Below are 24,373 nucleotides of genomic sequence, written 5' to 3' on the forward strand. Positions count from 1 at the left end.
GGGGGGGGGGGGGGGGGGGCAGGGCAGCAGCAGCAGCAGCTTGTGCTCCCTCCCTCCAACCACGCAGAACAAACGCTATATTCATCTGCTCCAGCTTGCAGTTACTGAAACTCCCCGCAGGAACTCCTGGGTACTTTTCCCCACCGTTTGCGCTGCTGAACACAATGTCATTCATGCTGCCACGGGGCGAAAACAGGCGAAGCGCCTGCTCTGTTAACCCAACAATGTGGAGAACATGCAGTATTTTTTGCGCATGGAGTCTACTGTTTTTGGCAGAAGTCTGTGCGCAGACTCAGCAGAGGTACTCCTTTATTTACATTTTTATTTTTATTTTTTATTTTTTAAATTAATTTGAGAGCTTGATCAGTGCGCACGGTGTCAAGGATCCCGTGTAGTCTGTGGAGAAGCTGGAGTTTATCTAGAGGAATATTCTGCAGTCTGCGCTGCCTCCAGTCAGAACATGTGGCGCATTGGCGAGGAATTAAATCTGTATCAAAATCAACCGCAGGCTGTCTTTAATGGCTATACCTGTTTATTGTTTGAACACAGCATCCTCATTTGATATATGGAAATTAGAAAACATTCTTCTCTCCCCCCCTCCTCCTAGACCAACCTTCACATGCGGCGGAAACATCACAGGGGATACTGGAGTAATCGGGAGCCAGGGGTACCCAGGAGTTTACCCTCCAAATACCAAATGTGTGTGGAGAATCACAGTGAGTCTAATATTCATATTCACACGTTTTGCTTTTTTTCCATAGCCTAGAAAAATGACAGTGATCAAATTGATGGTTAAATTGTTGATCAAAAACACACCAAACAGCTGCACAATCTGATACTCTTTCACTAAACCCAAACTCCTAATTTCCTTCTAAAAATACTTAACCACAGCCCCAGCCAGCTTAAGCAAGTTTTTGCTGACAGGCTCCTTTATGCTACTGTACTTTGAAACAGTGAAGCTGATGGTCTAGCTGAGACAGCTGAAATTATAACCTGATCCACACAAGTATCAGGTTTAGTAAATGTAATATCATGTGTAAATCATTGTTTCATATTATCCAGTATTGCTGGAAGGTGTGTATGTATGGTGTCATTTTATCACTCAATAATATCAGTAACGTGAAAGTTGGCCTTAATGCTCTCTTTTAAATTCCCACCCAGGTCCCTGAGGGTAAGGTGGTGGTCCTGTCATTCCGCTTTATTGACTTGGAGAGCGACAACCTGTGCCGCTACGACTATGTTGATGTTTACAGCGGGCATGCCAATGGGCAGAGACTCGGTCGCTTCTGTGGGACATTCAAGCCAGGAGCCCTGGTTTCCACGGGCAACAAGATGCTCCTGCAGATGGTATCTGATGCCAACACCGCTGGGAGTGGCTTCCTGGCTGTTTTCTCTGCTGCCCACCCGCACGAGAGAGGTAGGCCGACATGGAAAGAAGAAGCTGGGGGAATGGTATTCTTCGGTAGCTTCCTCTTAATGTTGCTTTCTTACTCATAGGTGCCAAGGCTGCAAGGGTAGCGGCTGTGTAGAGAATATCTTGCCACTACCCAAGCATGTAATACGGAGCCACGTGGGATTTTGTCTCCGTCATGACTTCACTCCATACAGGAATCTGATACTGGCCTGGGAGTGCATCTGTTTGGGCAGAAGGTCAATCTTTATAGAGCAAATTAACAAGGCCGTTTAACATGAATCGCCTCAGTGAGGTCATTGCCACAATGCCCAGACAGAGAAAGAAAGAAATTTCCCCTCTTAAGCTCAGCTTTTGTATAAATCAGTGAAACACTTCCACGGGATGCAGACACAAAGTAAAAATAAAAGTATAGAGTATAGATTTTCTTTCTTTCTGTTTTTCTCAGTAAAAGTCAGTGACCTTTGGGGATTGCATGTGTCTGAGACGAGGCTATCAGTTTAAGGTTCCAGCATGTTGACGAAAAGAGAGCAACATCTCAACACTTCTCACAGTCTGATGTGGAATGTCTCGCTGAAACTTTTTTTTAGAGCACTTCAGCAGTAAGCACAGGTCAGAAGTATCACTCTGAGTTGAATGAGCTGTTTCCTCTCTGCAGGGTTGCAAAAGCCTCGTCTATTGTTTTTGTGGAATTTTAATGACTGGTTCTCTGTACCCAAGGAGCTGTCAGCTGCAGTGGACAATGTCTATTAACCAGCCTGCCTGGCTCTTACACAGTGGATGGTAGCAGATAAACCGTTGCTATACTGTCTCTGAGCGTTGTCAAAACTGTACAGCACAACATGCCCTCTGTTTGTTAAGTGTCTGTTTTTGCGATTGCATTAAATTGTACTTCTTTAGACATGCTGGAAAGGAAACATCAATCTAAGTGTATGTTTCAAAAGAAAACCAGCCTTTAAGTGATTCAGTTCTTTGACAGTCTAAAGAGCTTGTGGGGTTATTACACTGATGTTTCTCAGATGTTTGACGGCACTGGGAGTGTGTCTTCTCTTTCAAACCGCAAACTGCACAGGGCTAGTGAATGACTTGCTTTTTAGGGTGCTCATAATAACAAAGAAGGAAATGAGAGTGCCTTTTGAAGTAGACAAGTGGTTCATTCCATTATCATAGAATTTACACCATTGATTTCCAACCATTTCCTTCAAGAAACATAAATGATGATTTGCTGATTAACTGTGCAGTCAGAGTTTTGATGATGATCCAAGTTTAAAGTCAGTCATTTCTCCACAGGGGACCAGTACTGTGGAGGCAGATTGGACAAGCCCTCTGGGACTTTCAAAACCCCCAACTGGCCTGAGAAGGACTACCCAGCTGGAGTCACCTGCTCTTGGCACATAGTGGCACCAAAGAACCAGGTCAGAATGTTTAAAATGAGTTTTCATTAGTAAAAGGAGGTGTGATATGTAGATTCCCAATGGGTAGTGACCATTAAACAAATTGAGTTTTAGGGAATATGTTACCTATACTGTCTTTTTAATACAACTCAGTGTGTAATGGGTGTGGACAACATCAACCCACAACTGACAGAGTAGCCTTTAATCTAACGCCCAGGTCTGATATTAAAAGCTTATGGCAGTTGAAAAGGGATTTTCTTTTGTTTCTCTTCCTGCAGATTATTGAAGTCAAGTTTGAGAAGTTTGACGTGGAAAGAGATAACTACTGCCGCTACGATCACGTCTCCATTTTCAACGGGGCAGAAATCAACGATGCTAAGAGGATTGGCAAATACTGCGGAGACAGCCCCCCAGCGTAGGTGATTCCGTCATGCAGAAGATTTTCAATTTAACCAAAACATCCACAAGTATGACTTCATCTCAGTTTACCCTCCCTCTGGTTGTGTGTGTTGCTCCGCAGGCCTGTGTTCTCCGAGGGGAACCAGCTCCTTATCCAGTTCCTGTCTGATCTCAGTCTAACCGCAGATGGCTTCATTGGACATTACAAGTTCAGACCAAAGAAATTCCCCACCACCACGATACCACCCACCACTACCACACAACCAGTCACCACCAGGCCCATACGTAGGTAGCAACTTTTATCCAATAAAAACCTCTGGAAGACTTCGAACATCTGTATTTGTTGATGTAGCTATGAGACTATATTGGCTTTGTAATACTGGATTCTCTTGCTCACATGTGGGGTTTATCTTTCGCTTTAAACACAACGGGGTGATCTGGAATCTGCCTCAGATAGCAGATCTGGGCAAGAGAGCGAATAAGTGAAGTGTGATGCTTAAGTAACAGTACAATGTGGAGGCAATTAACTCCTCCAAAGCTCTTTTTCCTCTGCTTATGATTATGAATTCTGAATCAGAGCTGATTTAGACCACATCTGAAGAAGTAGCTAACATAAGTACAAATATTCTGTTTACATAAAACATTTTTTTTTTTTTAAAGTCAAACTAAACAGTGGATCTTCACTATTAAATGTGCTGTTATATGCATCATCCTCCTCTGTAAGACGGATTATAGATGCAGCCAACAGCAGCACATTCACACACAGCAAATGCTAAAACGGTGTGCTTTGCTCACGTTCCTCTTGTGTAAACTGTACACAAAACAAGCCCATATACAGTGTGGGGGGCGTGTGTCTGCAGCCACAATCACAGCTCATTTTCATACTCAAACTCGCATTCCCACACACTGTTGTTTTTTCCCTAAGTCTAGCCAGGATATTTTGGCACCTCCCTGCCATGATGTCATACTGTGACAATGCTTTCTGGTTGGCCTATCTTCCCTGACTTTCCCCTCTCAAGTAGGAATAATATTTAGACAACCACCTTGTATTTTCTTTAAGTCTTGGTGCTTTCCTTTATGGACTCGTTACTATGTCTAACCCTAAAAACAGATGTTCACTTGTCACATTATCTCGCTGTTTTTCACACTGTACATTGTCTCTGAGGCTGACAGCCATTCATTTCCAGAGACTCTTGTGTTACTGAGAATATTCTGGAAATAAACCACAGTAGAAGCAGATGCAGCCATAACTTACATGCTTGCATCATTGGCAGGCAAAATTACAGAGATTTAATTTTCTTGTGTGTGTTTGTGTGTGTGTGTGTGTCTCCGCAGCTCTGAAGTACTCCGTCGCCCTGTGCCAGCAGAAATGCAAAAGACGGGGAACACTTGAGAGCAATTACTGCTCCAGCAATTTTGGTAAGATCACTGCTTATTGTAATTTATTTAAACCACAGAAGAAGTCACTGATTTGCTCCAGCTATTATTGAACATATCTGCTGTTACATACATTCTAATCCTACACAGTCTGAACCTGAGCAGTACAGAGACTCCTGAGATTTACGTCAGCAGAACCCACATAAGCATCAGCAGCCAAAGCTCCCCTAACACACAGTTTGTAGTCCTGATCATGTCACTGTCTTTGTTCCTCTGATTTTTCCTTGCACATCTCAAAGACTTCCTTGATAGCCTGTCAGGAAGTGAAGGAGTGTATACAGTAGTACGCAGTTACCTCCAGTGTAAACACATGCGCGCTCAGCCTCTGACTGTGGGGAGACTGTTGATAAATGAACGTGTTGATTCAGGCTCGGCCACCGTTCGCTACGCTCCCGCTCTCTGGTGTTTTCATCTCGGAGATGTTTACCACATGCGTTAGACTGGCATTTCAAAGAGCTCGCTTGGATTCGCATCAGGAACTGAGGAAAGGCAAGCGATGCGGTGGTGCATGTGGAAAAAGTCGCCCGTGTGATGTGGTGGCAGAACCAGCACACGACATGTTACCTCACATTTTAATTAACGGGGGAGACAGTAAACTAAACATAGTTTGTCTAATCAACACTTAAAGTCAGAATTTCATGCACTTTGAATTGTCAAAAGCAGCTCGCTGCTTTGTGTAACAGCAGCAACAGATAAAATAACATTACTGAAACAGGCAGCTCTCTGGATAGTCTCATCCCTGACAGGAAATGAAACAGACAGTATGTGAAGTCCAGACATATTGGTACCATCAGTGTAAAGAATCCTGTTCATGCTGTATGAGACGTGATTCCCTCTCGCTCCACTGGCTCCATCACTATCACTCTGCTGCCACCGTTAAACATCAGGTCTCCTCCATGGTCTGCAAGTCCAAACAACAAAACTGTATTTTTTTTTTTTTGTGTGTTTTTGGAGACCTGTTCAGACTAAACAGGAAATAACTGAAACTTCACCCTGCATGTTTGTCACATTTTTAGCACCAACAGAAAGAAAAGACTCAACCTATAAGATGATTTCTTATAGATTTTTAATCGCCTGTCTTACTTGTTTTTGCTTACTAGAACACAAAAATAATATTGAAGGCAAAAGCACTAATTTGCTATGTGTTTTATATATAATTTTGGGTCAATTATTGCTCACACAAAACATTTTAGCTGTCTGCTGGACAATTAAAAATCAGACGTTTACTTGTGACTTCTGTCACAGGCCATATTCTTAGGTGCTCATCTTAAAACTAGTTTTAAAACTACAGTCAATTATATCCTTAATGTGGGTTTTTGAGGAGCTATTCGCTTGCGGATGGACTAAGGAGCCATTAAAAAGTCATAAGGAGAGTGTTAAAGGCCTGAAAGGAAATGTTGAGAGCCTGTGCTGTTAATTCATCATGACATCTTTACAGATAGGGTGCACTTCAAAGACAAGAATTAAAGCGTAGTTACCACACATTGTTCACATTTCCCTCAGATTATTGATGATATCAATAAAAAAGCAGATTTCCTTTACTGCACCTGTTTCTCTGTTAAAGTCCCCACTGTAAATTTCTGGCTTTCATCACTCTAATGTTGAAACATTTGCTTTAAATTAGATTAACACATATTAGCCTGACATTTCCAAATCCCATCTAGACATGAAACCTAGACTTCCATTTATATTAGCCTGCATCGCTGACTTCTCTGGTGCCTAGACTAAATTTTACTCTTCTTTATGAGACAGTGTGTTCTTATGTAACGCATAGTATATTTACAGGTGAGCTGTATTTTTATCACCTTTTTGTGTGTGTACGACAGTAATAACCGGGACTGTCATCACGGCGGTGATGAGAGGAGGAAGTATGTATGCCACTGTCTCCATCATCAACGTGTATAAAGAAGGCACTCTGGCAATCCAGCAGGCAGGAAAGACCATGAGCACCAAGATCATTATCTTGTGCAAGAAGTGCCCATTTGTCAGAAGAGGTGAGTGTACATCGCGCTGGTAAAATTGAATTGGCTCACTGGTTTTCAGAATGTACTTTCTGATGTATAAAATCACTTTTGCAGAAAGCTGCTCATTATCTAAATGATGATAATTACTATGCAGCAGTTCCTGGTTGACTGTTTTGAATAACCTATGGCTCTGAGTTTGCTTCCTCTGCTGTGCCGTCACACTCAGTTGACGGAGCTCGCCCCAAAGTGTGAGGTGAGCAGAAGAACTCACTGTCCAAACAGTCAAGCATTCAATATGTTTATATGTATGCATATAAACATATAGCATACATGCAGCGCGTGCCGTGGAGATTCTGATGTTTGGCCTCCCTGAATGTCTCTGCCGTTCCGCCACTGCATTCAGGTTTTTTTTGTGTGACCTCACCAGGCTTGAACTACATCTTCATGGGCCAGGTGGACGAGGAGGGCCGGGGGAAAATCGCCCCTCAGCACTTCGTCATGGCGTTTAAGACAAAGAACCAGAAAGTACTCAGCGTTCTGAAAAACAAGCGGTGCTGAGCTCCAGTAGCTCTGCGGACTGGTGTGCCTGAGGCTCAGCTGTGGATGGAAACAATTAAGCAAAACTCTCAACAACATAAACACAGGCCACAAAAAAAACCAAATCTGGAAGCACAAAACTCAAAATCGACATTTTCATTCAATTAAGGGAAACTCAGATTTTTGTATTTATTAATTCTGCTGAGGACTGTGGGGTTTAAGGATAAACAAGATGAAATTAAGACCTTCCAGTCTGTCTTCTATTAAACAACCTAGTCTCTTTTGCAACCTCAGATTAATCAGTGACAAAATCAGTTGAAATTTCCATCCCTATTCTCAGCCCATTCACACTCCGCTTAGTCACATTTCTGTCATGTCCCTAGCAGGGAATTATACTGTAGCCAGTAACAGGAGCCCAGAATATGGTGTGTAGCAATTCACAGACTCGTGGTTCATAAGACAAAACTTAATCAGATTGTTTAAAATTTTCAGTCTGTACATCTTTTCTGAAATCCTATGATGGCACCATTAATATAAATAATATTTCTATATTTTGCCTGTCAATTTTATTTTCCTTTGAGGCTATAGAGTGCAATATAAGTTTAGCTCATTAAACAACAATATCTGGCAGAATAATCTTAATATCTCAATAATTATAATATCTCAAACCTCACTGGTATTCAAAGGGGATTTGTTACAGCTGTTGTAGGTTTAATTATGGTGTTAGCAACCTGCCAATAATTTTGATGGTGTTCGATTTTACTGGGCAGGGTTTGTAAGTTTTAAATGTGGTGATTGAAGTGCAATATTTAATATATACATGATTCTTTGAAAAAGATTTTTATGCTGGTTTTATGTGAAACAAACAAGGACCTTCCTAGCTAAAGCTCTTTTCTTTAGTTTGTTTACAGATGCAAAGCACCGCCATCGGCATACTTCATTTACTTACTGTCATTGTTTTTAAAGGAAGAGGTGTGAAATGAAAAGTATTTTCATATGAAAAAGTCTGTGAATATTATTTATATTTTATTGTTTTCATCTGCCCAAATAAAACTCCTGTAACAATTTCCTTTTTGTTTGCCGTCTTTGTACAAGAACCTTCAGCTGGAAACCAAATAATGACAAATAATGTTTGACTTGGTCAGCTGAGATCAGTCAAGGCAAGTACGCTCTGCTAAGCATGAGAAAGGATCAGGTGTGTGTAATGTGACTCTCACATGGACTGGACTGCTGGGAAGTTGGCTGAACAGCTGACTGTTTTCGAGATTTCACACCTGAGCGGCCAGAGAACAGTCTTCAAGGAGAGAGAAAACAAAGCAGCAAGTAAGTTCAAATCTCAGAGGCAGGATCTGCATTCAGGAAAATGTATCAGCCATTGAAGCCCCAGCAGGTCAAGTTTTTCCATAAGTCTTTATTTGTCTTTCTGTTGAAAACAATGGCTTTCCTTATTTACAAAAAAAGTTTGAATAGCTGAATAATACATAGGGGGGCCTGAGTCTGGGGGCTTTGGTGGAGAATATGTATTTTTCTAGTTAAGTTCCAGGTTCAAAAGTTTGCCTCTCTGTTTCAAAGAGCAGAGTTTTTGCACATGCTCGGGTCACACAGCATCCCAGATAAACGAGAAGCAGAGGTTTTGTCAAGAGGAGAGGGGAAAAGAGGGGGAGAGATATCTGGTCTTTGTTTAGCTCCTCGGGTAGAACATGGCATATTTGGACGTCCGGAAGCCCAGCAAATCCCTCATCTCGTTGCGAAACTTGGAGAGGTCTTGGCGTAGGTCGTTCAGATTTTCCACCGTGGCCTGATCTGTGCTTTGCATCTTTTGGCGCGTGGAGGTCAAGTAGCGGTGAACCAGACAACACATGATTTTTTGGTAGTTCTCATCACGCTTCTGCTTCAGGTTCTTCCACTCCTGGATAGAAAAAACAGTGAAGGGATTCAGATTGGTGAAATTGCACAAAAGCACAGATGACCATTGTTTTAAGATTATAGGAAAGGATTGGATTTACGCTTCCTGGCAGCCATTTGCCTACTACCTTTTTGCTTTAACAAACAATTTTTCTTACCTTCAAGCTGTTTTGTCTCTTCACCTTGCCCTTCGATGTATGTGAACAGATCCACTTGCTCATGCTGGTCACCAAGTAGCACACAGTCTTTGGGGAGGGGAGGATATTGAACGGTGGTGGCAGGGTACACTTGTCATCAAAGTAGCTAAGCCACAGCTTGGCCCGTGCAAACTTCCACTCCTTATCCTCGTGATTCTACAGAGGTCCAAAAGCCAAGAAGAACATCGAGAACACAGGGATGTGAGATAATTAACTTTCACACGCTGTTCTCTAGAAGAAATTCTGAAGATGCAGACCCACTATTTCTGTGGAAATCTTTGAAGGAATGGATTTTGTTTTTTGCACAAGGAGTTGTTTTGTCAAGCATAATGAAAATCAAACGGCGGTTCAAAGGAAGCATAGAATGTGCAGCTGGGTTCCAAAGACTAAAACAATTAAACACATGTGCAACATTTTGGGAGTTACAGTAAAATGAAATCAACAGCAAATTACACATTTAAATTACCCATGACAGTGTTGACAAACCTTTGGGCCAAAAGTTGTTTACACTTACAGCAATTTGTCTGAAGCTTTTATGGAGCATTGCCACCAGCAGCTTGGTCAGGACAATAACCACGACAATGTTGTAGGTGCCTATGATCATGGCACCCACAAAAGAGCGCAGCTCCTCTGTGTAGCTGATGCGGGTGACAAAGAGCGCAACATGTGCAAGGGAGAATATGTACCAGAACAGAGCGTAGCAGGTCCCCATAAACCTGTGAAATGGAAGAAGCAGAAAGCAGATAGATTTAACTGGGCATTTGGGCAACATGTCTGCCAGATGCATTGCACAGTTTAACCTGAAAAACATATTCTGATGACATCTAATTTTACACTTAAATCATGCATTAGAAAAACAGTCATTATTGTACCAGCTGTGTTTACTCAGCCACATATATATAACCTCTAACATCTCTCAACAAGTATTCTGAACATTCATCACGGTCGTCATCACTGTCTAAAATGACAGACTTTGGTTGGCCCATACGTGTAGAATGCATCATTGCTCTGTTGCTGGCAGAAGATGCCCTCGCAGTCCTTGGGTGGATTCTTGTCTGGGTCTTTATGGTCTTTTCCATAAAGCTGGGTGAGTCCAATGGTGAAAGAGAATAACACCAGCAGGAAGAGGCCCAAAAACTTTCCAAACTCCTGCAGCATCTGACCCATGGAGATCTGGTGGGAGATTAATATTTGTCTGTTAAACATGTGCTGCTTAGTCTGATCTGATCTAATAAAGTAGACACGAGTCTCTTTTTTTTCTATTTTTCAAAGTCAGTTTTCTGCCAGCATTTCCAGCAATCCTCATTAACCATCAAGGGGGGGTAGCTGAGGTCAGATCTGGAATTTTTTTCTAATCTTTGCAGAGGTTAATTGATTTCTGAAGAACTGAGAAGTAAATATGGCAAAGATAGAGCAGTATGTTTGTCTTCATATTTCTAGGATTCAAATCAAATTCTCCTTTGACTTATGCATTTGGATGTCAGGGTAATGTGGTCTGCAGCGTTGATGTAACTACATTAGATTAACTAGATTTTCTTTTTACTCTCCTCGAGTAGCTTTAGTGTAGTTGCAAACCTTTGAGAATTAGCCTAAGGCATTACTCCAGAAATAAACTTATATAACTACTATCCCAGCAGGCATTTTGATGTTTAGCAGGAAAGACACGGTTGAAACTAATAGCAATAACGACTGGAAATATTCCATTCCAGCTGTCACAGTAAGTTGTGCTATATAACAGCAGGATACACCTAAATGGAATGCAGCCAATGGAATTAACATTATGAGTTACACCTGTGCTTTTCCTACTACGATGTATCAAAATGTGTGCGGCAAAAAATGTCTGTTGACATCATAGCCAGTGTATGGTTGGCATCTGCATTAACATGACCTTGAAGAGGACTCTGACTGTGACATTATAATGCTTTATTATTTACTATAACACCAGTTTATTCAATATAAGTAAAGAAAAACTGCAACAGTATTGTTTCAATCAATGTTAGCACAGTCTCTGCTAGCTAGGTTAGCCCTTTAGCCTGAGCTAAAAGGACACATCAGCATAGCTTAGCAGTGATCAAATTAAAGGGTAGACATTTTAAAAACAGTATGTTTATAATGTCCTTTTCTCCTTTAAATATGGCATGGAAAATACACATGATGCAATGGTTTTGAATAGTAAAAATGTATCAGATTAGCTTACTGGGTATTTTTTCTTTCTGATATCTTGGATATTTAGAATGAGCTGTATTTCAGTTTATTTTAAAACCTCGGATTCCTTACTAGCTCTTTAAACCATTGTTTTCGTCTGTACCTGACATATTTAGCAAGGTAGCTCCGGTATATTTCTACTTGAGTGTGATGTTTGGGTACTCTTTCAACACTTATCCCATGTAAGCAAACTTTCTGACCACTTGTAGCTATTTTTCCCCCCATGTTCTTGTTTAGCAGCGATTCCCCGAGGAAGTTGAAAAGGCAACATATTCTGGCAGCTGCAGTGCTCTCACCCTACCTGAGGGACGACAGACAAACAAGGTGGAAGCCAGAGAGAGCGCTCGAAGACAGAGAAAGTCTTCTCACGCCATTTGAAACCCACTATTTATAGACCTGAGTGGCTTATCTGTTTACTAGGACCTAGAGATGCTCAAACAAGGTCAGAACACACTCGCCCTTGCAAAACACAAACACACACGGTGTCCAGTGTGAGGGATGACCACTTCGCCTGCACCTCAAGGTGAATGGCGACTGGAGTGTTTGCGCTGAAACCCAGGCAGCTTGTTTGAGGAGAAGGGATAGTCTATTAGGGTGATTCATTCTCTTGTCATGTCTAAATCCCCCCAGTGTATTCCGCTGCCACTTTGTATATGTCTGATTTAGGAGCTGAGGTGTTGCCTGACAGTTAGGCTAACTTAGTTACTGTACAAACAGAGCAGGAATGTAGCAGGTCAGTAGTTCTTAACCCTGACTGGAAGTGGGGGGTCTAATACATTTAAGGTACCTCAAATGCATCTACAGATGCACAAACAAACACTTTCTACTAAAAAACCCAATAAAGCATTCACTACACAGTAATTTGCCAGCATAATATACTATTTTGGCTGTTTATATATAAGAAATTATATACTTTAGCATTCTATCGTAACAGAAATACAAAGTGTGCACCAATAGATGTTTATAATTGATATTTATCCTTTCATTATTTAAATGCATTTCACTGCAATTTCCCTGTACATTTTTGTTGAAATTTGTTGTTTTTTTTTAATCCACTCTATACTGACTCTATTTCCGATTAAATTTAGCAAAGCGAAAGCAAATTGTTTGTCCAAAGACTTTATTTTTATATTTTTTGTTCCTGGAGCCGTCTCAACACTGTTCACCATTAGCTTAAAATTTCTTCCAGCTGTGAGTCTCTCCCACATTTTCTTTTCACTATAAATTGTGGGGTAATAGTATCCACTAATGCCACATTTAGAAATCAGAATACTTAATTTAGTTTTTAATTTACAGTGCAAACACACTACTCAATAACTTGTCAGAATCTAGTTTGGAACTGGGGCATAACCTCTGTCTTTTCTCTCATGCTCATACATGCTTCCTCGTGTGCCATCAGTTATGGTAAATGAATACTGTCAGTGAGGTTAAGTTTGGGTCATGAGTGAGTTCACTGCGTGCACACTGGTGATAGCAGATACATACAGACACACATTCACACTTTCAGTCACTCTTTCCAACCTCAGTAGGGGGCACTAGCCAACAGAATGTGAGCTGGCCTCTTCAGGAAGGATGGAATCAGAGAAAGCTGCATTACTCCAACCCACATAGTACCGACTCACTGTCTGTGTATGTTTGTGCATGTGTGGGCGCGTGTGCATTAGTAGAGAGGTGTGTCTGCCATGTGAGTGTCAGCATGGCCACGAACACAGCCACATCTATTTCCAAAGCTAATAATTTTTCCATCTTGCCAAGCCAGACAGTGATGTCACAGAGTGAGTGAGTGAAAGAGATGCGAGAGAAGAAAAAAAAAAAAGAGGGAGGGAAGCAGAAAGATGGAGGAGATTATAGCTGAAAAGTCCTCGTTAACAATCTACAGGGCACCCATAGTGTTTTATAAGTCAACCACAAACACGTCCTCGGCTTAATCACAGGAAGGTATCCCTACAAATAGACTAAGTCACTGAACACCTGAAGGCTGCTTTATTTCATAAAGTCACACACGAGGGAAACATGAAATCCTAAAGGCTGCCAGCACAAAGTCAGACATTGGCTGGCTTTACAAACTCTCTCTGCCAGCTGGCTGGATGATACATAATATCATGATGTGATAAAAAGGGACACCTATGGCACTGAAATTGTTGAGGAGCCTGAGAAGAAAATATGTAAACCAGATTTTTGGCTTAACTGGAAAGCTGGAAAAACAGTGACATAACAAGAACTATAAACACAAACTTTGCTAAGTGAATCACTTTTTGAAACATGTGAAGCTTTAGGCTTTTACCGGCACAGTTTTACACATATTCACCATTTACACGGGTAAGTGGTGAATATTGCTCTTCCATCAGAAAAAAAAGAATAGCATAAATAAATCCTCAATAAATTAATAACAGCCATATTAAAGAAAGGCAACAGTCTTATAGTTAGGTATGAAGCAGTAAACACATTGGCAATGGATAAATCAATGAGAGGGATCAAATAAGATGTGAAAAACAATATCGACATGACATTCATGTTCACATACTGTACATGTAAACAAATGTTTTATGCTAACAAAGGGGAGATATGGACACATTAGGCAGTCCGAGGGGCAGTTAAAGCTCTAAAATGCCCAGTCTTGCAAGATGAAGTGTTTGCTTTTTACAAATTGAAATAGTTTTGTTTGATGTGGGAGGCATGAAGCAGATCAGTAAGTGTATTGCTAATCATTTCCATAATCTTTTGCAAAATAAACAGTGAGGGTCAATCAGGCCAATCCAGAACAGATTTTCCAGGATTCAGAAAAATCTACTAAAAACTTTTCACTTGGATCTTTTTTTTAGACCTAAATCTGCTCCTAATGTACTACACTCATAATGATTATAATTTTAGATGTTTGTTATTAAAGTTATCAGTCGGATCTCCATGCATTTTTCTGCATTAAAATGATTTAAAAACCTGCTTTCTCAGCCTGCAAAAGACAATCAAGAATAAATCCATACATTTTAAACTTTTTCAGCTGTCACTGATCACACGTTATGTAATGACATTATCTTTTTCTTCCTTTATTCCCAGGCAGCCAAATTTGCTGTGAAGCTGGCAATGGATCAGAATTGTTGTATGAGCCAGATTGCAATAAAAATCAATTGCAGATCTGACGAAAATGTGATGTTGGCGAACACACAGCTCCTCCAGCTTTGAATAAGATGAAGTTAGTTTGAATAATAATTTTTTTTGTAAACTAGGCTCTCATTCATTTTGATAATGGAAATGATGATACATATGGTAACTAAGCTGGAAAGCTTTATGATGTTGTGTTCAGTTTTTTATGAGCATATTATTACAGCAGAACAATTTCACTTCCTCAGTTCACTATGCCTTTGCTTCATACTTATGAGGATGGTTATGATATTGCTGCACACAGCTGGTGTGATGTTTAGTGTGGGCTTGTCTTTGAGTGTTCACACTTTACACAGAGAGGAACAGAGTGGGTGGTGTATGTGTGTGCGTGGCGATTTTGAGAGAAGGATGGAAAGGGAAGCAGTTTTATTATCATTACATAAGAATTTGCTCTTTTTTTTATCATCCAAAGTGCTTAAGAGATACATGATTTAAAACCCTATAGGGATCACAATGAAATATTTTTACTGCATGTCTGGCTTTACAACGAATCAAACCTATAACTCTAAAAATGTTAGTTTTGTGCTTTTACCAATGAACTACAAAATCTGAAAAACTCGAGTGTTTCCCTGCTGCTTTCTTACCTGCAAAGGTCCCAGTATGGAGCTGGTTGTGTACATAAAGAAGAGTCGCAGGTAACTGAGAACATTGGCGAAGGCAAACAGGCCTTCAGCCACCAGGATGGGATGGAAGGCATCCCAGTTCTTCCTCTCTGTTTCCTCCACATTCTTGAACTGCAGAACAAGCAAAACACGTTCAGAAACATGCAGCATACAGCAGTCAAACAGTCCGGGATGATACTGACCACTACATTTGTACAGAACTACTTAGCTTAGCATATAGACAGGAAACAGGGAGAACTTGTCTTGTCTTTACAATCAGGCTTTTTCACAGATTAAACTAATGAGATACAATGTTTTAAGTAGTGAGCTTTAGAGGTTCTGGTAAAAAGATTCTTTTGCCAGACAGCTAATCGGCTGCAGACTGTAGCTTCACATTTAATATGCCTTCTTATTGAATGCTTGGCAAGACGGCAGATAAGCATATTTTTCAAAAATATCAAAGTATTCCGTTGAGTATAATATGAATAGAACATTTTTTAATGTTATTAGATACCTCAGGTTTGTGTAAAAAGGACTTGACTTCTCAAGCAGGCAAAGAAAAAAAATACCTGCAGTTATTTATCTCCTAAATCTAAGGTGTGTTATGTGTAATTACCTTGCTATGAGCGACAATCTTGAGGGCAAAGGTGGCTAGGTAAAGGGAATTCATCACAAAGCTCAGCTGGTTCCTTGACTCTTCCAGAAAGTCTTCCAGCCCTTCATACCACAGACGCTTCACATCCGACCAGACCATCCCTATGGGAGAGCAGGAATTCACAGTCACCATACACAGATATACACACACCACTAGAAAAAAAAAAAGGTATCTAGCTGTCAACATTTTAAAACTGCTTCCAGATTCAGCCGTAAGTCATCTCACAGAGGGACCCCTGGGAAAACAGGAATGTACGAGACACAGAAATCAAAGATTAATGTGCTGAAAACATGTCATCTGTGGGGTTTAGAGAAGTGTGTGGAATTTAATAAAGATTGGTGTCTGGAATGGAATTTCATCAATTCTGAATGTACAGTAGGGATAATAAAATTGAGACATTAGTGGCATATTCTCTATGCCTTGATTAAGAAATTATTACAATATGAACCTGACTCATCTGTTACTGGTGTCCATGGTTACAACAGAAACTAAGCCGAGGAGTGACAGACAGCCTTTGGCACAGAAAATCCCTTAAGGTATTGTTTCACACATGAATTGTTTCTGTCTCTGAATAATTTCCATTCATTTAGCCTGCTGAGTAGGATCTTGATACTACGGAAAGTCTGAATTTGAGATCTAATGCAGAAATCAAAGCGCGCACACTCGTAGACAGCGAGCAACGCACTGAGACACATTATGACACACCATACATGTATGTACCAGCACACAGACACACTCGTAGTTTCTCAGAGCATCTGATTTCCATATTAATGTGAGGCATCTGGCTCATGGGAATAGAAGGATGGAGGGAATAGGGGAAAGATGAGAGCAGGAAGGGGGGAGGGGGGTAGTGTGGGAGAAAGAGAGAACAATGCAAACGCAGAGTGAATGACAAGATGCTTTTTGACTTGTGAGTGCTGTCTGTACACACCCAGCACGTGTAGGAACTGTAATAGCTCTTGTTCACATCCTGATACCATTTCAATCATTAGCATGATCTCATTCCTGTTATTTCACTCATCTTGGATGGTGTGTTGATGCTGCAGGGAGCGTAGAGCGTAAAACCTGCACCACTGCCATCACATCTTGCAGTGAAGCTGTTTTGCAATGAGGCAACCTCAGAGGAAAAAAACTGCTGAACTTGTTGGAATTTATCTTTGATGCTGCTCTTTTGCGGTACTTAAGAGTCTTTGGCCCTCTGGTGGGTTATCTCGGCCCATGGAATAACGCATTACACTTCTGTCTAATGACTCAACTACTGATCTTACTCCTGCAATATACAGAATAAATTGCAAATTACACCGCCACCATCTTAATAACATTGAATAATAAAAGTCAATTGCTTCTACATCCTTTCTATAAACTGTGAGGTGCAGTTATTGGGATGATTTATCAATCTGACAATGAGAGCAATGAAATCCAGCCCAATGTGCTGTGGTTATCGTGTTTAGTGTCTGGTGGACAGGGGAAGGATGTTGCAGCCATGAGACAAATGCTGAGGCAGGGCCATTAAAGTGATTGAATGATCATGCTAATGGTTTCTTGGCAGAGGAGGAAGGTAGAGAGGCTTTTCCCCAGAGATTTCTGACTGTCACTATCCAGCCTCATCTGATAAGATAGCTTGTGCCCCTGCTTGTCTTTGTGCAAATATATGTTTGAATGTATGCATGTTTGTGTGTGCTGAGTCCGGTGATAGCAGCACTCGGATGGGCCACCGGGGAGAAAGAAGAAGCCACAGTTCCTTTCTATAGAGCTCAATTAGAAGCAGAACTGAGAGATTTAATCCAGTCAAGCCAGGCTCTCTGTCGTTTACTATAGAACCAGCTGTTTGTCATGTTCTGCCTGATAGGATTATGGATACAGGATACTGGACTTTGGCCAGACCATAACAGGAATCTCTCATTTTCACTCCACTATGAAATTTAATTGTATTAAATTCTCATTTGTATGATTGAAATCTTATTCTGTTTTCAATTCTATTGTGTCTATTTGGAGACAAATAATTCTTTAATGACAGAAATCTGACACCATAATAACTACATACAGTACATGACAATCTGCACATTCCATACACACATGACTATGTGGTTTACTGGGTAAAAAGCTGACCTATGATCCAGAGGATGAGCAGGAAATCAATCTTCTCCAATTCAGGGCCCATGGTGTTTTTCTTGCCTTCGACCAGAGAGTAGAGGTTCAGCAGCAGCAGGAATGTAAAGTAGGAGGCGCTGTGGATGATGAACTTGACGAAGGGCGTGTGGATGATCTGGCCAACACGGGAACGCGGCACCAGCAGGTAGCAGACAGAAAGCAGCGGCCAGAGCATGGCTACGCTCAGCACTGTGGCCATCTTCAGACAGGTGTGTTTGCGCCGGTAGCTGGCCGTCTCCCCGAACCACACGGTGTTGAGGAACTGCTGACAGTTGGACTGAGCCACAAACTGCGGAAGGGGCAACAAGAGACGATAAAAGGAACGTATATACAGGAAAAAGTGATAGTGATTATAATATATAAATTACAGGCTGAATTTTAGGTGTATTATTTATAGCTGATTTGAAGTAACCCGGCAATGTTCTAACGACAGCAACCACACACATGCTGTTGGCCAAGAAATAAATAGGAGTCAGGAATAAGTGAGTAGTTTTCTAATCCAACCTTTAGAAAGAGCCTTATCTGTGTTACTTCTCCAAAAGGAATCAATGCTATGCTATTAGCTGTACTGTGATATACGAGTCAAACTATTCACTCTGAGCCATCCCAGCTGTAAATTGCCCCACAGCCTCAAACTTCCAAGCTTTAGTTCGTCTTTGACTGCTGTTGCCTGGAGGAAGTACTTTATCCTGCCAAACTCATATTTCCCAAAGACAAGCACTACTGTACTGGAGCAGATGTTTAGTCCTAGATGAAGACACTAAATAAGAGAACATTAATAACGGATAGTTACATCATTATCTCTGCACTAATCTGTGAACATTTATCAAATGAAATTATCGGGCAGAATAGCTCAACCCACTTATGTCGCAGATTGACTTGTTCCTCGCATTCAAACATTGATGTGACAGCTGCAGACTTTGCCTGCCTAACCTCTTTTTGGTTGTACTTGATGGCGAGTTTAAGTCGGCTGAGGTTCATGCGCTCCTCGAGCAAGCCTCTCTTGTCAATGTGATCTTCGCTGGACGTGTGATTGAGAATAACTTCTAGCTCTCGAGAGTTTCGAGCCTGAGCCAGCAGGTCCTTGGCAAACATCTTACACTGCTTCGCCAGCTCCTCATAGTCATTCCTTCAGTAAAAGAAATCAGATACAAGCAGACGACATGAAAGATTAGGATTCTTATCTGTTCTCGACTATAAAGGAAAAGGGTCTGTGAGCGTGTATGTACATATGTTTGTGAGCGTGTTTCTCTATGTATGCCCGAGTCTTTATGTGCAGAGAAGTTAGATAAACTTGCTCTGACATGACCGACGGACGTGCAGCAGCCGATAGCAATCGTACCTGAACTCCACCTCGACCAGACTGAGCTCCTTGAGGTCTGCACTCAGCTCAAAGGCCCTGAGTATGGGATCTTCCTCAGTCAACATGATCAGAGAGGGGCTGGCCAGGCACCGGTAGATGTCCAGGCGGAATCTGACCCACGAAGATCAGCGAAGGTGAGGAGGTAGAGGTGGATGGCGAAAAAGAAAGAGGGGGAGATGAAAAGAGACGCGAGACAGATGGAGAGAAGAACAGGTCGAGGTGTAGAGATAAAGAAAAGGGAAAATGGAGAAACATTCAGTCCTCTTGCTGTTTCATTTGTACCTGCTTTGACCTCTGTGCTGTTTGCCAGCCAAACTGCAGACTGATTCATTTAGTGAACTGTGTGGGAAGATACACTGCCCTGCAGAGAGAATAAAAATGTCTAGCAGAGGAGATCAGCAAAATCTCATCTGCAAGTCCAAGATGGTATCAGAAAGCAAGAATCACTACCTCCCAACGGAAACACTGATGTTTAAAGCTTTTTTTTTTGTTGTTGCTGTTTTTCCTTAAATAATAATTTGTAGTGATTTCATATTTCAGTGTAAAACGATTACTTATATTGAAAAATGAGTATACCACAACCGGCTAAGTTGAGCTTGGCAATACCAGAGAGCACAGAGACAAAGAGTACGCCCATATAAACATTCATGGTACTGTAAAAAAGAAAAAAAAAGAAAAAGACAGCATTTCCCAAAAGTCAAGACATAACTCACTTACTAACCCATCTCTCTCCAGATGCTCATCTCTCGCCAGATGACATTTTCAAACTGATGCTATCATCATAACAAGGTGCCGCAATGTTTTACAAGAACCTTTCCCGAACACTTCACTTGACAGACCAAAGAGATTCATAGCTGTTTTTAAGCCCCAACATACCATAGCAGCGACCAAAACAGTCATCACACAAAATAACGCAGGCATCATCTGCAAGTGCTGTTGACCATTCCAAGTAACAATAATTCAGAGCAACACTGGTCCTCTGGTTTAGATCAATGGGGGCCTTAATGCAGCCATCTGGGCAAAGTCAACACCATTTGTATTGTAACACTTTCTCAATTATAGCTGATGGAGGAGGCCCGTACCTGGAGTGTCGTAAGCTGTCTTTCTTGTTTTTGGCATTGCAGAGCGTGCACTCGCAGCCTACGGCGTGGGGCCGGGGAAGCGAGATGTCCTGTTTCAGCAGCATAGTCAGGATCTCGTAGTTGTTCCTGTGGGCTGCCAGGATGACTGGAGCCACATCCATGGTGGTGGAATACTCTGGGTTCTGAATCCGCTGCATCAGTTTCTAAAATGAAAAGAAGATAAAAATCTAAAATACTGTGCAGAGGTTATAAGAAAATATGAATTATACTAGCCTGTTCTTTTCATCCATAGTGTAAAAGGAGACTCACAGCAATGGAGGGCTTGGAAGATCGCCTGGGCCTGTGGTTGAGGAGGATGTCAACAGCTCCCACCACCTCTGAGTCTATGGCCACGAGCAAGGCATCTGTCCCCTACAGGAACAACCATTTGACAAACTATCAGATGGCAGATTTTATGTCGAAACAGGGCACAGAGCAGCGGGAAACTTACAACATAATAACACTGAAAAAGTGACATCTTGTGCATGTATTATTCTGTGCTGAATGTGTGTGTGTGCGTTTACTACCTGGCAGCCATGTTCCAGAAGAAGCTGTAGGATGTCTAGGTTCTCGTTCTCAATGGTGATGGTCACGGCGTCTCGGCCCAGCACGTCTACGCAGTTGATGTTGAGCTCGCCGTGTCGGTTCTCCTCGAGGAGTTTCTTCACCATGTAGTAGTCGCCTGAGGAGCACGCCCAAAAAAACTAAGCAAGATACGATGAATGGAATCCACTTTACCGAATTCTAGCATATGTCAGGTCTATAAAAGCTAGTGAAGTATCATCTGCGGGTGACGCCAAGGAGACACACCAACACACACACACACACACACACACACACACACACACACACACACACAGAGCTTCAGTCATGAGGCAAACAGTCTCACAGAGCAGGCTCAGCTCCAGCAGTCCTCTTAACCTCATTGGGGTATAACAATAACATCTCCCTCAAAGGACAATTTCTGTTGCTGAGCCATGTTTAGAGAGACTTTATATGGTCACACTGGCAGTTACTGGTCAGCACACCTACAACAGCATCTGCCTGTGCAATGTTCTTAACTTATCAATGAAACATCCCCCCTCCTGTCTGACTAGTTGAGAATGCCCATGCCTCTTTGCTATTTTACGCTTGTACTGTCTGCATCTTGCATAGCTACACTTTAGTTTTGTTTGTGCTACAACTTTCCTTATCAAATGACAGCAGACCAGGAAGAAAAACTTTCACAAGAGCAGACATTCAGCTAAATATATCTTAACCTCGGTGGGCAAATATCCACAGTAGCCAACATGTAGGCAGCTGTGAGAAGAATTCACTGGAGGAAAAAAAAAAAAAAAAAAAAAGTGATCTGACAGTTTGCTTGCTGCAGTGACCCTGCTGGAACTCTCTCAAGCTGTTAGTCATTGTGTATTTTACCAACAATACATGCAGGCCTGCTGATATCAGATGCAATACTGCAGGGATGTCTTGATTGATCAATATTGAACAGCAATAACCTGATTCCAACAATAATAAGATCTTTTCTATGATCTTAAAACACATCAAATTGAGCTTAAAACTATTGAATAGAAGATTAGGTTAACTCTGATGGGGAAAACAAAGACACAAATAACAAACCTTTCTCGCATGCCAGCAAGAAAAGCTTCTCATCCAGCGTCGTTTCCTCCTTCACCTCTCTCACGTCTTTCAAGGCCAGAAATTTATCCGGAGAGGAAGCGTCGGTGCCCTGGTACAGAGCTGCCATTACGACGGAGAGCGAGTACGGCCAAACACTGATGTGCATCCCACTAGAAACCGTCGACCATTACACAAGAAAGCCCGTCAAGATGGGATGACATGAGAGGAGTCCTTTCAGCTGTCTGTCGCAGCGCAGCAGAGGCTTAAAGCGTCGTCATGAGACTAAACCAATGTCATCAAAGTGTTGTTATTGCCGTCGCATCTCTGCTGTTGCCTCAGCTTCCTACAAAAAAAAAAAACTCACCTCGTTTAGCCTCCTGTCGCACTAAAAGACTTTAAGACTCGGATTCAACAGAAATACGCGGCGACTGCAGGCTGACTAAACGTTTCCCTCGGCGTGTTTACATGCACCATCTTCTCGCATCGCAGGATCCTGGGGATCTTTTTGGTCCTGATGCTGCTGACGGGGCTTCTACTGCGCATGTTTCCTCCTCCACCTGCTCGTTCATTTCGCAGGCGTAAAGCCTCGCTGCTTTATGATTATGTAACAGGGCTATTCAGTTCAGCGCAGCTCTGTACTGTCAATCTCGCTGTGTATACAGATGCAGATATACAGTCTAGCAATCCTCATACTGCAAAAGTAGGTTTTACAGATACTTGCAAGTGATGGAGATGAGATTTTATAGACATCTTTGGTCATTGTGTAGTTTATAGCGCTGGGCTGTGTGAAGTATATATACTATGGCTCTAGGTGGTCTGCATGTATATGGCCATACCAATGTGACAAAGGATACAAAAAAATCATAGCTATGGCTCCTGGTCCATGTAGGATTGTGTGTCCAAACCACTGGACAGGCTATTTCCTCCATGTAGCTGATGCGTTTGGACATGCGTGGGTGAAATTCATCACATATGGATAATGGAAAGAGAGGGCAAGAGATGTCTGTATATGGTGTGCGGCAGGCTGTGAGGGAACACATATGGTAGATACACACAGCTGTTCCCCTGGCTATAATATTCAAATGAGGACATATCAACCTCCACAGTCAGTCTGTAACACCTCTCACAGCCCAGTAAACATTGATGTAAATCATGACGGAGAAATAGAGAAAATGATAAAGCGATTTCCAACTCTGCATTTGTCAAAGGCAAAAAATGTGATGGTAATACAACACAAGGAGTCAAGTCATAAAGTACATACTGTACTGAGAGGCAATGAAGCAATATAATCAGGATCATAAGGAGAATTGTGACATATCAGCTGGGTGTAATTGTCCTTTTCCGCAGGCTTTCACTCATTATTTAGTCCTGTGCTTTTCCTACTGTGATGTGTCAAAATGTTTTCCATGGAAAAGTAGTGGAATCAAACAGCTGTTAAAAAAATAATTTAAAATCTATAGGCATCCTAATTACAGAGAATTATGTGATAGGCTGTTGCTACCACATCTTGCATATAAACTGCTGTACATGATAACCTGCATATATAGTCTAGTAGAAAGGAATAATAATGATAATAATAGGTAATAGGTTTCTAATAATAGAATAGGATTTTTTAATGTAATAAAAATTCATATCAATACTCTGTTGTATATCATATAAATTAATTACTCACTATGTTCTCACTGGTAATGAGGTGTCCTCTTACGTTTCCCGACTTTTCACCCACCTGCAAAAGCCCACACAAAATGTTAGAAGTTTGTTATAAGAATTCAGAGGAAAGCTCAAAATAGTAGCTCCCATAAAAAAAGAAACAGCTCCTTTATTAAGGAGCTGTTAACTTTTATGAGCATTTTAAAATAAACTTCTCCCCATCCACTCACTCCATTTCCACACAATTATACCTGAAGAAAAAGGTCCTGTAGCTGAACTTTATGATCCAATAATACAGCGTCCCAAAACGGCCCTCAGTTAATGAAACAGATTATAAGGAAAGTAAAAGAACACTATGTACGGAGTAGGTGTTGTATATACAGGCTGCTTTTTTTGGTGCTCGACACAGAAATGACACGGTTGCAGGTTGTCAGATTTTCAGTAAATGATCCCAAACTGAGGAAAACAGTTTACGAATGGAAGATGTAAACAATCCTATGACAGGTCTTTCTAAAAAGGTGACACTCATTATAGAAAATCTGGCTCATCAGCACTGAATTTATGGGAGGATTGAAATAGGTCTGTTAACATGACCAACATGCCAGT

General features: G+C 41.4%; 2 protein-coding genes across 2 annotated transcripts; one reads left to right on the plus strand and one right to left on the minus strand.

The window, feature by feature from the left end:
- Positions 1 to 86: 86 nt before the first annotated feature.
- pcolce2b (procollagen C-endopeptidase enhancer 2b) lies at positions 87 to 8,211 on the plus strand. Its single transcript, XM_023420077.2, has 9 exons — positions 87 to 301; positions 608 to 716; positions 1,162 to 1,417; positions 2,702 to 2,826; positions 3,084 to 3,220; positions 3,326 to 3,489; positions 4,540 to 4,623; positions 6,468 to 6,635; positions 7,033 to 8,211. The coding sequence occupies exons 1-9, from the start codon at positions 165 to 167 to the stop codon at positions 7,161 to 7,163; spliced, it is 1,311 nt and encodes a 436-aa protein (XP_023275845.1). The 5' UTR covers positions 87 to 164; the 3' UTR covers positions 7,164 to 8,211.
- Positions 8,212 to 8,533: 322 nt separating this feature from the next.
- On the minus strand, positions 8,534 to 22,706 carry trpc1 (transient receptor potential cation channel, subfamily C, member 1). Its single transcript, XM_023420074.2, has 13 exons — positions 22,118 to 22,706; positions 21,028 to 21,182; positions 20,771 to 20,872; positions 20,462 to 20,664; positions 19,359 to 19,490; positions 18,950 to 19,145; positions 17,975 to 18,305; positions 15,827 to 15,966; positions 15,193 to 15,342; positions 10,233 to 10,417; positions 9,759 to 9,960; positions 9,206 to 9,400; positions 8,534 to 9,051 (listed from the first exon to the last, which is right to left on the minus strand). Exons 1-13 carry the CDS (start codon positions 22,281 to 22,283, stop codon positions 8,824 to 8,826), a joined length of 2,385 nt encoding a protein of 794 aa, XP_023275842.1. The 5' UTR covers positions 22,284 to 22,706; the 3' UTR covers positions 8,534 to 8,823.
- Between the last annotated feature and the right edge of the window lie 1,667 nt (positions 22,707 to 24,373).

The sequence above is a fragment of the Seriola lalandi genome, unplaced genomic scaffold, assembly GCF_002814215.2.
Source record: "Seriola lalandi dorsalis isolate HSWRI2012SDOR001 ecotype SW California unplaced genomic scaffold, Sedor1 jcf7180002054616, whole genome shotgun sequence".
Lineage (NCBI taxonomy): Eukaryota > Metazoa > Chordata > Actinopteri > Carangiformes > Carangidae > Seriola > Seriola lalandi.